Here is a 16,675-nt window from a genome sequence, read left to right as displayed (position 1 = left end):
AAGAAGGACCGCATATATCTTGTGCCAGTACCATGCCTTGCACAGCAATATCATTTTCAGGCCACATTTCACACTGATGGCTGGAAAAAAAGGTAGGAAACAAATGAATAATTCATTATGAAACTAAAACAAGTAACCAGTTTATAAACCCACGTTCATATAACACAGTGTTCCAAAACCATATGGAAGCCTCATATGTAGCCCTTGTATATGGATATTGTCACCTATAGAACAGGTAGATTTTGCAACCTAAATCACTCTATGCCCACTGGATAGCCAAATGCAGTAAAGAGTTGAGAATATCATTCAGATGGAGGACAGCTGGTGGCAAAGGAAAAGTGTAATCTTCCTGAAGTTTACCAGAGTATGAAATCAGGTTTGGTGTACTGTAGTTACACTGTTTGTTCAGCCTAAGATATTAAACCTAATAAAACCAAAAAATAACTCACACAGAGGATTTGGTATTTTCCAGCACTGACAAACTAGAAGGAGATGTTATATGACTATCCTGACAAAGAAAACAGAAAAAAAGAAAATCAAACTGGAAATATATTTATGGAGTCAGAGCTAGCTGCCAACAGTTAAGAAGAAGAAGAAGAAGAAGAAGAAGGAGAGATATCCTGTAGATGAAACTAAAATGAATTACATTAACAACACTAGGCAGCACGTAAACTAAGTTCCTCATAACATAGACCTGAAATAAGTGAAATCACAAATTAGACAAAGAGAAATGGAAGGATATGGTGAACAAAGTAGTAACTGGCTGGCAATGACGATTTTGGGAAATTAAGCTACTCTATTTAGTGTGCTTCAGGGATCAGCTGGACTGATTCATATGATCATGTAATAAATACGAGATAATATTATTTCACAGTTTCACGGCACTGAGGAAAGTTCGACAGCAATTAACAAAAGCCTTATGTTACATTATATTGCATTTCTTCCACAGCCCAAATAATAAAAATTATTTAAACAAAAATTTGCCATTATTTTACCTTTAGTTCACCCTTTTCATTTATTAAGAGATTTTGTGGCTTAAGATCTCTATGTAGTATTCGCCTTCGGTGACAGTACGCAAGACCACGAAGAAGCTGGAAAAGGAATATCTGAAAGAACAACAAATTAAAAAAAAATTAATATACAAACTACGCAAACTGCATTATGATCACGTGCTTGGGGGGGGGGGGGGGGGGGGGGGGGGGAAAGACATTGCAATACACGATACTGAAAAATTACATTGTAATTGTTAAGGGTTGTTAACATCTTCTTCAGAACAAATCAAAAGATCACATACTGCAACTTGGAAATGCTTCTAATGTGGTTAATTAACTGACTTGTATATACAAGACAAGTATTTTAGAAATATTACTATCCCTTGGCAGTTTCTACAATTTTCTGAGCGAATGATACCATTACTACACACAAAAAATGTACTTCCAGTCCAGTGCTGTCCCATAGTGCAACGGTGCTCCTCATCACACTTGCACACTGGTGAGGGCACCCACCAGGCGGTCCTATTGCGAACACTGTGTACATGCACGAACAGCTTGGCCACTACAGCCTGCATGTGCTCAGACAATGCAAAATGATCATGTACTCTATGGCCTGGCTGAAAGACTATACCCAAGTCAGCTGACTGCACACCCCTGCCCCCTGGAGATCAGAAATGGAACAAGTTTGAGTCAAAAATTGCGAGTTGCGTACATTAGAAATCAAGGCACCACTTTTACATCAGTGATATACTGGCTTCCTTTCTTCCCACAGTTCTGTGAGTGCGACGAGTCTGAGAACAGTGACACTGTGGTCACTTTCTACTCATCGACTAGTTCTCTCTTGCTAAGGCGGAAGGCTAGTCGTGACATAGTACGGAAGTTAAGTGTGCAGTCTTACTGCAATAAATTAGCACTGATAGAGTGGAAATGACTGACTTTTGGGATCAGATGAGCCCTAGTGAATCAATGTTTTGTGAGACAGTAAAGCGTGTAAGAAATAAATTAAGTGATGCAGTGTATACAATTGCCAATGTGCAACTGATATTGATGCCTGGAAAAAGTTTCATGCTATAGTCCATATGTCATAGGAAAAAAAAAAAAAAACATATGTGCCCTCTCAAATCAAAATAAGGCACAGAACATCATCACTGTTGTGTCCCTGTAACCAAAAATCAAGCTATCTGTGTGTTCTTTTGGCCACAGAAACTTGTATTTATGGGCTAATAGCAAGTTGTGTCACTTATAATTCATTTTTGTAACTTTCTCAAAGACTGCTGGAAATTTATTTTAAAAAGTAATCACCATTCAGGGGGTACATTTTATCCTCATTTTCTTACACTGTCATCACAGACAACTCAGTAACAGGTTGAAAGTATCTTTAACTCAACATAATTGTTCACACACAGCCACTGTATTTGTATATAATACTCATAATGTCCAATGGTTGTCTATGTAGCAGCAATGGCACGAGTCCTCGGTGAACTCGTGTACTCGGTCTCCTTTCTATGCTGGCATAGTCCACATGTACCAACAATAGATGAAACTGATGAGTTTTCAATTAAATGGGCAGCAGTGGAGACTGGTGAGGCAAGTATCCGAGATAGTGTCATAGGACCTGCTGGCGAGTTTAAGGTGAGTATACAGAGCTTGTTTCTGATCTCTACTGCCCACATGTAACCATGGGCACCCAGCTGTCCACAGGTTGACACTTTAACTGGAATAGCTTGATGTGGGAGAAGCAGTACAAACCATGGTTAAAGACACTATTTTTGGTCACAGGAAAGGTAGGTACCACTATCGTGCTGGACGTAATATTGTACTGGTATGAAATCATTCCATTATCTGCTTGTAGTGATGTGAGTTAAATAATTTGTTATTATTGAAGTTTTTGCTCTAATGGACATTCACAGTCACATGGAAACACCTTTTAGTAGTGAGTGTATAACTTCTCTGAAATATCTTTACTGGAGGAAAATATTGGAACTAACCTTGCAGGCTGTCAAGGGGTGGGGTGGGGGAAATCATGTTCTCCCATAAGGGGTAGTTATAGCCTGTACCTGAGTAACACAGCCATTGTTCATGTGCATTCCAAGATATAGTAACTGGAATCACACAAGACCAGAAGACAATGGCCGACTGGTCAAGGCTGTCAATGGAGAGTTGCCAAAAACCACAGACAGACAACAACAGTGACAGCCAAACTTCGAAGACAACACGACAGAATCACAAGTCCAAAGAGTGAACCGAACTGGGGCCTAGACGTACTAATATCAAAAACCAAGCAATGAGGAAAGTATGGAAACAGAAGTGCCTCATTAATGCATTGCAAAGCTGATAGGATGAACACAAAAATTATTTATAATAAGTGGCTGCATGAAAGGCATCTCAAATCTCTTTAACAGATGCATAGTGTACATGTTAGTGCACCACATTGCACAGTTCAAGGAAATTAAACTCTGAACCTTGTTTCCCATGTAGTAAATACATTGTAATGGTTGTGAAAAAGTAATACCTCAGTGACAGAACACCTTGGACATTGTGGGAAGGGTTTTAAAAGAAAATGTCCCCTCACCACACACACACACACACACACACACACACACACACACACACACACACACACACACACACACACACACACACACCAAAATCTCCCCTACCTGAATACAATCAAACTGATTTGAAACATAATTAAACAAAAATATTATGTGACAAATTTCTGCAATCTGTCATTACAAACTTAGGAAGGATGATACAAAGGTGCACAAGGGAGATAACAGTACAAGACTGGACAAAAGTGGCTGTATACGTGAAAAACACTGGAAGGGAACATTGGCATAGCAATGCTCTAATGTTGCAGGAACTTGAAAAACATTGTAATAGAGTTTTGAAGTGAAAGTATTGACAAAGTGAGTGACCAGGGAACTGATTTGCATCCAGATAGTTCAAAGAGCTACCTATACAGATACAGTCTTCAAATGTGGTTGATGGAATCACACTTTAAAGATTCCATATTTAATAGCGAATCAACAACTGTGGACAGCTCTCAGTAAGAATCATTTCTGTATATAATAAATTTGTTCTTATGGGCTGCATGTATACAATATGGATGATTATTTTTCTCTAATGATACTAATATTTTGAAATGGAGGGCACCTGCAGTTTCACCTCCCACAGTGGTATTGTAATATTGTGGCACTGAGACAAGAAGTGTGGATGTGGTGGAATTGCAACAGTCAAATTTTAACTAGACTACCCCATCCCCTTTACAACAGAGGCTAGGTGTCCTTCAAATGAAATTTGAACATATGTAAGAAGCTGGTTAGAAGATGTATACAATTTAAGAAAAACACATTCTAATGGAACATTATGTGTTACTTTTATTACTTTATTTCCATCCAGTTAGATGTCACACCAAAAGAGGCTTTGCTAATACACAGTAAATTTTCACTAATTAAATGTAATAAAGTATTAACATTCCATACCTTTACATTGTTCATGCTGAGAATGTTGCAGCACTCATCCATGTATTGCTTCAAATCCTTTTCTAAATACTCAAACACTAAGGTGAGAGACTTCTCAGTATGAACTATGTCATGTAATGTCACTGGAACAAATGTCATTATCAGAGAAACATGTACACAAAAAATTAGCACAAAACATTATGTTAGAATAGAATACAATCTTTGTTGTCACATGACATGTAGTATCTTTATCATGCAACATATCATATACATTCACCTGACTGAAACACTGGTGTCTTGTAAATGAACTGAGGAAAAAACAGTTCCAAAATATATGAGGTAGTTCCAAAGCTACAACTGATTCTTTGTCTTCTCTTCCATTCTCAGTGCTGCAACTGCCAGCTTCCTATTCGGCTTGTATTCAGCTCACAAGAGTATAACACAGCTCATTTGCAACTATCTGGTGAATGAAAGCCTGAATCCCATCACCATAAACATATCTCTGATGACTTTCCATTTTTCTTTAGGTAAGTCATTTTCTTTTAGAGCAACCGATCTTGAACCAAAGCCAACATTTCCAAAACAGTTCAGTGCAGTATTTTAAGTCACCACACTCCTGGCAGCAACAAGCAAGTGTATAGTTTTCAAAATGTTCATATTTCCTCATGGACTAAATTATCCTCTCCACAACAACCACTTCGTATTTTGGTTTCATGCAATGAACTATGACCAGGTACAGAGGTGTAGGTGACTTGTGCAGTTAGCAGGAAAAACATAGCATTGACATTGTTAAAAAATTAAGTCACCTCTGTACGTGGAAGGGATCTTTCTGTCATAAGAACAACCATTCATTTGTTCCAGTCCTGGCATCTAAACTTTTAGGTAACACTGTAAAAATTTCTGTGGTCATCCAGGCATTGATATTGAAGTCATAAGTGCATGGGACTCCCTTCATGTTTTTAAAACATATCGTTTTAAACTTAACCATTATTAATGATGAGATCATTTCATTTCTATCAATTATAACACACAATTCTTATCGGTTTTTTGTTGTCCCCCATCTCTACCCTTTTACCTCTGTCATATATTTTGCCAGTCGTCAATAGTAAGAAACCACAAACTCTCTGGTATGTTAAGAATTAAATAAAAAATAAGCTGTAATTCATAAATAATTTCATAATAATTTTTACAGCAGTTTCACCAGAACCACAAGAAGTGCCCATCAAAATGTTGGAGTTTCTTAAAGGTAGTTTCATTAACACTCGAACGGGCATACTGTTGTTTTTATAACATGAGCGGGTGCGTAGTACACATTTACAGAACAGCTGCCTTTGTTACCAGTGTACACATGTATGAGCAAAATCACAGTTTAATCTTAGTTTAATTACAAAACGATAAAATAAACTTACATTACATAAACTAAATCACTGTATAATCAAACAATAATAAAATAAACTTTCATTATATCATTCCATTATTGCGTACACATTATCTCATGGTAATGACCCACTCGACACATTAAACAGCACAGTTGCATAAGATCCCACCCAACTGCCTCATTGTGGGACTGTGCTGCTAGCTTGGAATCTGGGTAATTTTCTTGTACAGATCATAAATTTTTTCTCACCTAGCTTGCTGTTTATTTTGTATTACTGCTGCCAACTTGGACACATAACAGCACAACATATCACTGTGTTAGCTGAAGCAATAATGAAGGAAAAGCTCTGGGCTCACAGTTGTAAAATAACAATGGAACGGTGTAAGACAATGTTTTTTATTGTTACCACACTTGATACATGGATGCGCACACTCGAGGGTTAATATTAGGTTTAACTGTATTTGGCCATTATGCCATGAAGTGCATAACCCTACACAGAATCCTGCATTTTGAGGATTTATAGGCCTCAACGATGGTAAGAGAATTTTTTACACTGTCATACAAGTGAAACAGAAACAATAACTTCATAGCAGCTTGAATGACCTCATATCTTTCGACTCAAAACAATTTTCCATTTAGTATGTAAGATAAGAACATTTTAATAGCAGCTTTTCCCAACAGAGAATTATGGTTATTATTCACATTGGTTAATATTTGTTGGACTACTATAATATTCAATGATTTTGTTTGCTACCGTGAGTTTTCATAAAGAAAAGCTTTGAGAAGAACTTTTTATTTCCACAGGTCATTCATTTTGTCAACTATTTATTCTACTGATCTGCTTGCTCACATGAAAATAAAACAACATTTGTTACCTAATTGTTTGCATTGCATACTACTGTCAAATAAGTGAATCTCTAAAGTCCTTATGGAAGGTCATTACAGTTCCTCAACTATTAAATTAGTGAATAATGGGCATATCTGCTTACAGAAGTCAAATAAATGAATTGCAAAAACAAAATTACAAATTCAAGTCCATTGCATTACATGTGTATTGGTTAACTCACAATGAATATGTATCCTGAAAGCTATCCTATGACATGTGATGTACTGACTTGCTTTTTATTTATTTTTATTTATTTTATTTATTTATTTATTTATTTATTTATTTATTGTTCTGTGGGACCACATTAAGGAGAAGTCTCCATGGTCATGGAACGAGTCAATACATGAAATTATAACACGATTGTAGAAACAGATAAAATGAAATATAAGAAACATATTCAGTTGTAGATTGTAGAAACAGATAAAATGAAATATAAGAAACATATTCTGGTGACACATCGTTAGTTTAAATAAAGAAAATCAAGAATGTAACACTGGAATTTGCTTAATTTTTTAGCTCTTCCAGGAGCTCCTCGACAGAGTAGAAGGAGTGAGCCATGAGGAAACTCTTCAGTTTAGACTTAAAAGCGTTTGGGCTACTGCTAAGATTTTTGAGTTCTTGTGGTAGCTTATTGAAAATGGATGCAGCAGAATACTGCACTCCTTTCTGCACAAGAGTCAAGGAAGTGCATTCCACATGCAGATTTGATTTCTGCCTAGTATTAACTGAGTGAAAGCTGCTAACTCTTGGGAATAAGCTAATATTGCTAACAACAAATGACATTAAAGAAAATATATACTGTGAGGGCAATGTTAAAATTCCCAGACTATTGAATAGGGGTCGACAAGAGGTTTTTGAACTTACACCACACATAGCTCGAACAGCCCGTTTTTGAGCCAAAAATACCCTTTTTGAATCGGAAGAATTACCCCAAAAAAATAATACCATATGACATAAGCGTATGAAAACATGCGAAGTAGACTACTTTTCGTGTTGAAATGTCACTTATTTCAGATACTGTTCTAATGGTAAATAAAGTGGCATTTAGTTTCTGAACAAGATCCTGAACATGGGCTTTCCACAACAGCTTACTATCTATCCGTATGCCTGGGAACTTGAACTGTTCCGTCTCGCTTATAACATGCCCATTCTGTCCGATTAAAATATCAGTTCTTGTTGAATTGTGAGTTAGAAACTGTAAAAACTGAGTCTTACTGTGATTTAGCATCAAATTATTTTCCACAAGCCACGAACTTATTTCATGAACTACATTATTTGATAATGTATCAATATTACACACAAGATCCTTCACTATCAAGCTGGTGTCATCAGCAAACAGAAATACACTCCTGGAAATGGAAAAAAGAACACATTGACACCGGTGTGTCAGACCCACCATACTTGCTCCGGACACTGCGAGAGGGCTGTACAAGCAATGATCACACGCACGGCACAGCAAACACACCAGGAACCGCGGTGTTGGCCGTCGAATGGCGCTAGCTGCGCAGCATTTGTGCACCGCCGCCGTCAGTGTCAGCCAGTTTGCCGTGGCATACGGAGCTCCATCGCAGTCTTTAACACTGGTAGCATGCCGCGACAGCGTGGACGTGAACCGTATGTGCAGTTGACGGACTTTGAGCGAGGGCGTATAGTGGGCATGCGGGAGGCCGGGTGGACGTACCGCCGAATTGCTCAACACGTGGGGCGTGAGGTCTCCACAGTACATCGATGTTGTCGCCAGTGGTCGGCGGAAGGTGCAGGTGCCCGTCGACCTGGGACCGGACCGCAGCGACGCACGGATGCACGCCAAGACCGTAGGATCCTACGCAGTGCCGTAGGGGACCGCACCGCCACTTCCCAGCAAATTAGGGACACTGTTGCTCCTGGGGTATCGGCGAGGACCATTCGCAACCGTCTCCATGAAGCTGGGCTACGGTCCCGCACACCGTTAGGCCGTCTTCCGCTCACGCCCCAACATCGTGCAGCCCGCCTCCAGTGGTGTCGCGACAGGCGTGAATGGAGGGACGAATGGAGACGTGTCGTCTTCAGCGATGAGAGTCGCTTCTGCCTTGGTGCCAATGATGGTCGTATGCGTGTTTGGCGCCGTGCAGGTGAGCGCCACAATCAGGACTGCATACGACCGAGGCACACAGGGCCAACACCCAGCATCATGGTGTGGGGAGCGATCTCCTACACTGGCCGTACACCACAGGTGATCGTCGAGGGGACACTGAATAGTGCACGGTACATCCAAACCGTCATCGAACCCATCGTTCTACCATTCCTAGACCGGCAAGGGAACTTGCTGTTCCAACAGGACAATGCACGTCCGCATGTATCCCGTGCCACCCAACGTGCTCTAGAAGGTGTAAGTCAACTACCCTGGCAAGCAAGATCTCCGGATCTGTCCCCCATTGAGCATGTTTGGGACTGGATGAAGCGTCGTCTCACGCGGTCTGCACGTCCAGCACGAACGATGGTCCAAATGAGGCGCCAGGTGGAAATGGCATGGCAAGCCGTTCCACAGGACTACATCCAGCATCTCCGCGATCGTCTCCATGGGAGAATAGCAGCCTGCATTGCTGCGAAAGGTGGATATACACTGTACTAGTGCCGACATTGTGCATGCTCTGTTGCCTGTGTCTATGTGCCTGTGGTTCTGTCAGTGTGATCATGTGATGTATCTGACCCCAGGAATGTGTCAATAAAGTTTCCCCTTCCTGGGACAATGAATTCACGGTGTTCTTATTTCAATTTCCAGGAGTGTATTTTTGAATCACCTGTAATACTAGAAGGCATATCATTTATATAAATAAGAAACAGCAGTGGCCCCAGCACCGATCCTTGGGGAACGCCCCATTTAACAGTGCCCCACTGGGACTGAACATCATTACCACTCTCAATATTACGGAGATCATCAGAACGGCGGAACTGGCGGAAGAGGCAGGCTTTTATATAAAAGCACCAGACTGTAGCGTCTGTTCCCACAGTGGGCGGCTGCAAAAGGCGTCTGTCCCACATGTTAGTGGCGGCCTCACTTATAATTCTAAGCTAAATGCTTGAATTTCTATCATCGAAAGGTTCAACTACCTTTCCCCAAACCAAACTTTAACCTAAGACATGGTGGTAAATTTCAAAATGGAAACTACTCCAGCAAGTAACCAATCTTCCATCGCTATTCATGGCGGTGCAACTAGGCATTTGGATTCTGGAGAGCCTAGAACATCATGTAAGGAAGAGTCTGAGCTTCCGAGTACTTCTTCAAAGATAAGACCCAAGAAAAAACATCTACTGGGGACTCTGAATATCAACACACTTATGAATGTTGGAAAACTAAAACACCTAACGGACACTCTCAATCAACGCAACATACTTATATTAGCTCTTCAATAAACAATGTCTCTGCATGAAAATGCATTTGAATCAGGTGGATACAGGATCTACAAAGGAAAACCAGCCATTAAAAACTCCAATAATACGACTATATTAGGGACCGCATTTATGGTCAAACAGCAACTTACGGAATCAATAACTAATTTTAGCTCCCCATCAGAACGAATTTCATTTCTGACGTTCAAGTCAGGCAATAAACGCTACACTATTATAAATGCACATGCACCTATTAACCAACATAACAGAACAAACGTTGACAAAGTGGAAGATTTCTGGGAAATGCTTGAACACGAAACATCCATATTACCAAAAGAACATATAAAAATTTTAGTGGGAGACTTTAATGCACAAGTTGGCAAAGAAATAAAATTTAAATCAGTAGTTGGAGATTATCCAGCACATGCAAGAACCAACAGAAATGGGGAAAGACTCATAGATTTTTGCAGACAGTTTAATCTAAAATTAATGTCGACATGTTTCAGGAAACTTGCAAGAAAGAAAAAAACGTGGGTATCACCTAATCCAAATCAAGGTGAATATCAGTTGGACCATGTGGCAATAACGACTCGCAACTACAAGGAAATCTTTGATGTCAGAGTGAGGAAGGGCCTAAACATAGACTCAGATCATTATCTGACAGAAATAAAGACCATGTTCCAACCAAACAAACCTAAACCAAAACCAAGAAGATTTCCAAGAGTAAACACTAAATTTCTCCTGCAAAAGCAGGACAAATTCTGTCATATACTAAACACAAGAAAAATGGATAATTGGGAAGAAATTAAAGAAACAATGATAGAGTCAGTTAAAGAAATGGGACAGCCACGAAGAATACCAAAACACAGATGGTGGAATGAGCTGTGTGATGAAGCAATTGACAATCGACTAAAGGCATGGAAAAAATGGAACAGCAATAAGAAACACGAATACTGGGAAGAGTTTAAAGAAGAAAGGAAAAAGACAGCAAAAATCATCAGATCAGTGAAAAGAAAATATGACAAAGACAGATTAGAAGAAATGGATTCTAATTTCAAAAGGAACAACACTAGAGACTTCTATAAGACTTTCAGAGAAGTTTTAACAGGATTCCAGTCACCAAGTTTACATTTTAAAGATAAAAATGGAAAAATGGTTTTAAGCAATAAAGAGAACTGCCAAATCTTAGCTGAATACTTTGAAAATCTATTAAATTGTGAGGAGCCTAATGACAGGTTACAATTTCAAAAACCACAACATGAAAATCCACCGTCGGAACCACCTACAGAAGAAGAAATAGAAAAGATTATCAAAGCATTGAAGAATAACAAAGCACCAGGTGAGGATGGGATAGTGGCAGAAATGTGGAAACTAGGGGGCTTATCCGCATGTCAGAAAATTCACAAAGTAATTAAAGACATTTGGACAAAAGGAATCATACCCAGTGACTGGAAACAAGCATTGATCCGCCCTCTCCATAAAAAAGGAGATAAAACAGACACCAACAACTACAGGGGCATATCTTTGTTACCAGTGACATACAAAATACTTTCTAAAGCACTTTTAAATAGAATAGTGGAACAAGCAGGACCTAATATAGGAGATTATCAAGCAGGATTTAGAAAAGGTAGATCATGTGCAGAACAGATTCTTAATTTAAAAACAATTTTGAGAGTGAGAGCTATACAAAATAAAAATACAGTAGTTACTTTCGTAGACTTCAAGAAAGCCTACGACTCAGTTGACAGACAAACACTATTCCAGATACTTTATGAATCAGGGATAGATGAAAACACCAGAAGACTTGTTGAACAAACACTCACAGATACAACATCAAGAATTAAGTTTCAAGGCAAAATTTCTGAACCATTCAAAATCAAAACAGGAGTTCGACAAGGTGACGGACTGTCCCCAATTCTCTTTAACTTGGTTTTAGATAAAGTAGTAAAAAAATGGGAAAACATATTAAAAAACAGAGGCACAAAGGGTATAAGCATGGGCCAAGGAAAGAACAAATTTGAAGTAAAATGTTTAGCCTTTGCGGATGATATGGCATTGATAACTGAAAACCGAACAAACGCAACAGTTATGCTTGATATGTTACACGAGATTGCTGAAAAGACTGGGCTAAAAATATCCTACGAAAAAACCGAGTATATAGAACACAAACATAATACAGAAAAGTTTATGAAAACAAGGTATGGAAAAATTAAAAGAGTTGATAGATTCAAATACCTGGGGGAGTGGATCCAAGCCAATGGACTGGATAACACAACAAATAAAAAAGTTGGAATTTGCATATAAATTAACACAAAACTACTACAATAAGAAATCAATATCCATACAAGCAAAGATTAAACATTATAATTCAGTTATTAGGACACAAGCAACATATGGCTCAGAGTGCCTAACATTGAATAAGAAAGGTGAATTAAGAGAACTAGAAAAAAGAGAGAGAAAAATATTAAGAAAAATTCTAGGTCCTGAGAAAAACAAGGAAAACAGGTGGATTAAACGGAGAAATGAAGACCTATACAAAAATACAGAAAAGATCACAGATACAATGAGGAAGAGACGGCTAAAATTTTATGGACATTTAAAAAGAATGGAAGAAACACGAATTACAAAGAAAATTTTTAATTACGTTAGTAAGCTGAAAAACACGGTAGGATGGATAGAAGCAGTAAAGAAAGACGCCAACAAAATAGGTGTTACAGAAGAAATAATACGTGACAGGAATAACTTTAGGCTACTTATAGAAAACGCAAACTATGAAGAAGATGCGCCAAAACCTCGACCCAAGAGAGTGTGGACAGATGAGCAGAGACGAGCAGTTGGCGAGAAAAATGAAGAAGTACTGGGAAGAACGGAAGAAAAAGGAACACCATAAGTCTTAAGTTGTATGCGGTCCACAGCTGGCCAAATTCATAATTAAAAAAAAAGTGGCTTCACTACCGAGTACTTTAATCGGTCAGGAAACTGACCACTCCTAAAGGAAAAGTTACAGATACGGCTAAGTACTGGGCTAACATACATGGAACAATACTTCAGTATTCTGCTACATACCCCGTCATATCCATGAGAGTTCTTGGTCTTTAGTGATTCAATTGTTAACTCAATCTCCCTCTTGTCAGTATCATGGAGGAGCATTTCAGGTAACAGTCTCGGAACACTTTTTTCTACGAGCGCTATATGATTCCCTGTTGGGACTAGGTTTCTATTTAGTTCACCTGCTATATTCAGAAAGTGATTATTAAACACTGTACATATATGCGACTTATCAGTAACATGGACATTCCCACTACGCACTGATTCTATATCCTCGACCTGTCTCTGCAGACCAGCCACTTCCTTTACGACTGACCATATGGTTTTAATTTTATCCTGAGACTTAGCTATTCTATCTGCATACCACATACTTTTTGCCTTCCTAATAACTTTTTTAAGCACCTTACAATACTGTTTGTAATGGGCTATTGCATTTAGAGTGTGACTGTTTCTAACGTTTTGATATAATTGCCACTTTGTTCTACAAGATATTCTTATACCTTTAGTCAGCCACCCAGGCTGCCTGTTTGTGCTAGTACCCTGTTTTGAACGTTCTAACGGAAAGCAACTTTCAAAGAGCACAAGAAAAGTCTTGAGGAAAGCATTATATTTATCGTCTACTGTATCAGCACTATAAACATCTTGCCACTCTTGTTCCTTGATAAGGTTTACAAAAGTCTCTACAGCAACTGGATCAGCTTTCCTAAAAAGTTGGTAACTATATTTAACATGTGTTGCAGCACAAAAATCTTTTAGACTTAAAATTTGTGCATCATGATCTGAAAGGCCATTCACCATTTTGCAAACAGAATGCCCTTCTAGTAATGATGAATGAACAAAAATATTGTCTATGGTTGTTCTACTGTTCCCTTGCACTCTCGTTGGAAAGAATACGGTTTGCATAAGATTATATGAATTAAGGTGGTCTACCAGCATCCTTTTCCTTGCACAATCACTTATACAATTTATATTGAAGTCACCACATATAACTAACTTTTTGTATTTCCAATAAAGTGAACCAAGAACCTCCTCTAGCTTTAGCAAAAATGTTGTGAAATCAGAGTCTGGGGATCTATAAATAACAACAGTAAGATGTTTAGCTCCACTAAATTTAACCACACCTGCACAACATTCAAACACCTTTTCAGTGCAGTACTTTGAAACCCAAATGATCATATGTCACTGTTTCTTTTTACTAAACTCATATAATATAGGTCTGAAACAACTTAATACTTTTTTTTAGTATATCGTAAAAATATGTTAAAATAGTAACCATTCAAATTTAAAAAATTAATGATGGAATCAGTAGTTCAAGTACACTACATCAGAAAATAATGTTACCTATGTTGGCATGTCTGAGCTCCCTAAGTAAAGAAACCTCTCTTATTGCTGTGCATGGAGCGCCTTCTTCATGTTCAAGGCGAATTTCTTTTAAGGCAACAAGGTTATCAGTCAGCCGTGATTTTCCTTTGAAAACAGTTGCATATGTGCCCTGTAAGACAGAAAATATTAAAAAAAAATTAACTGAAATTGGAAATAACAACACTTATCAATCTGAAACATTAATCTCTCAGAAAAATGACAACTGCAAACCTAGACTAGAAATGAAGACACAAGATTTGGAGAAAAGGTAAGGGGTGGTAAGTAGAGCTATCTGAACAATATTTACACCGCCGTTACTAGAATACAATGTAAAGATCACAGAGCGTGCGCACAGTAGCAAGCTGCGATGATGTCGCATGTGACCCTGCCACCACCCAGTAACCAACCATTGACATAATCTACTGTGTTGCCATTGTGTTTTGAGGGGTTCTGAGAGAATGTTACGAATTGTTTATGGCAAAAAATAACAATTTACTGTGCGATCACGAATTATACTAATCCCTGCAGAAAAAGAGAAACATTTATAAAACAAATATGGATAAATGCCAGTAAACATGCCAATTTTTTCTCAGTTGCTAATGTGTGTGGCCATAACATTTTGCTGATTTAGATTAAGAAAGGTATTTGAAAAGTGAAGTGTTGAATCTGCTTCCAAAACACAAGCTGACCCCCCTATGCTGTCCCAGTTCTATATCTTCCATTTTCCATGGTTGATTTAGAGGCAGCAATGAGCCTAACAGTGAGAGAAAAATTCACACACAAAAAAGGAAGTTACCATAAAATAGAAGAATAGATTTTACAAGTAAATATGTTACGAACTAACAGAGAAATTGGTATTAAAGGAAACATTAACTATGAAAACAAATAATGCTGTAAATGTGTCAGAGCACATTTGTATCAAATGATTATACCTGGTGATCAAAAAGTCAGTATAAATTTGAAAACTTAATAAACCATGCAATAATGTAGATCGAGAGGTAAAAATTGACACACATGCTTGGAATGACATGGGGTTTTATTAGAGAGAGAGAGAGAGAGAGAGAGAGAGAGAGAGAACAAAAAAAAAAGGAGAAAAAAATAAAAGTTCACAAAATGTCTGACAGATGGCGCTGGACAACAAAACGTGAGTGACTGCGCATGACAATCATGTATAAAATAAGCTGTAATGAGAGAGAGAATCAGATGCGCCAGCACCCGCAGCATGTTGACGTTACCTGAAAAGGCGCTTTTAGTGAAGCTGAATTACCAGAACGGGGAATGTGCTAGTTCAGCGTTACAATCCTATCGCCATAGGAAGGGGATTTGAATGGGTTAAGGGCCATTGACAAATGCAGCTGTGGCGAGAATGATTTCGAAGTTTGAAGCCATGGGTTGTTTAGACGATAGATCTAGTAGTGGCCGACCGAGCACAAGGTGTAATGCTGCTGAGACAGTTCAGGAAGAAATGGAGACTGTAGCGGGTTCGTCTATGTATGGGGAAGTCAGCGTTCATGCAGTCGCACCGGCATTCCATACACTATTGTTTGGTTGGCACTGAGGCGTACCCTCCGATGCTATCCGTACAAAATCCATCGGCATCATGAACTGTTGATGGCGGAAGATGACGACTGGAACGTGTTGTGGACCGACGAAGTTCATTTCATTGCTCCGAGGGTCTGTCAACGCCCACAACTGCAGAATTTGGGCTACCGAAAATCCTAGAACTGTCGTGGAAACTCCATTACGCGACGAGAAAGTCACGGTATGGGTTGGATTTACCACATCTACCGTAATCGGGCCTTTTTTCTTCGAGGAACGGCATGATTCTGGTTTTGTAACTGCTACCGTGACGGGTGAGAGGTACACAGATATGTTACAGAATCGCATCATCCCCAGCCTGGCTGATAAACACCTGCTGGAACGTACGATGTTTATGCAGGATGGCGCTCCACCCCATATTGCTAGACACATGAAAGATCTCTTGCGCGCGTTGTTTGGTGATGACCGTGTGCTCAGCCGCCACTTTAGTCATGCTTGGCGTCCCAGGTCCCCAGACCTCAGTCCGTGCGATTATTGGCTTTGAAGTCGCAAGTGTATCGTGATCGACCGACATCTCTAGGGATGCTGAAAGACAACATCCGACGCCAATGCCTCACCATAACTCCGGACATGCTTT

General features: G+C 39.0%; 1 protein-coding gene across 2 annotated transcripts in view; it reads right to left on the bottom strand.

Annotated features, from left to right (window-relative positions):
* LOC124721516 (cyclin-dependent kinase 17-like) overlaps window positions 1–16,675 on the bottom strand; it is a 197,437-nt gene that overhangs the window by 56,532 nt on the left and 124,230 nt on the right. For both annotated transcript variants that reach the window (XM_047246532.1, XM_047246533.1), the window contains 3 exons: window positions 14,479–14,629; window positions 4,478–4,599; window positions 996–1,106 (listed from right to left, as the gene is read on the bottom strand). In XM_047246532.1, coding sequence (XP_047102488.1) covers window positions 996–1,106; window positions 4,478–4,599; window positions 14,479–14,629 — 384 coding nt within the window. The remainder of the gene's footprint in view (window positions 1–995; window positions 1,107–4,477; window positions 4,600–14,478; window positions 14,630–16,675) is intronic.

The sequence above is a fragment of the Schistocerca piceifrons genome, chromosome X, assembly GCF_021461385.2.
Source record: "Schistocerca piceifrons isolate TAMUIC-IGC-003096 chromosome X, iqSchPice1.1, whole genome shotgun sequence".
In the NCBI taxonomy this organism is placed as follows: domain Eukaryota; kingdom Metazoa; phylum Arthropoda; class Insecta; order Orthoptera; family Acrididae; genus Schistocerca; species Schistocerca piceifrons.
This window is presented reverse-complemented; position numbering and strand designations above follow the sequence as displayed.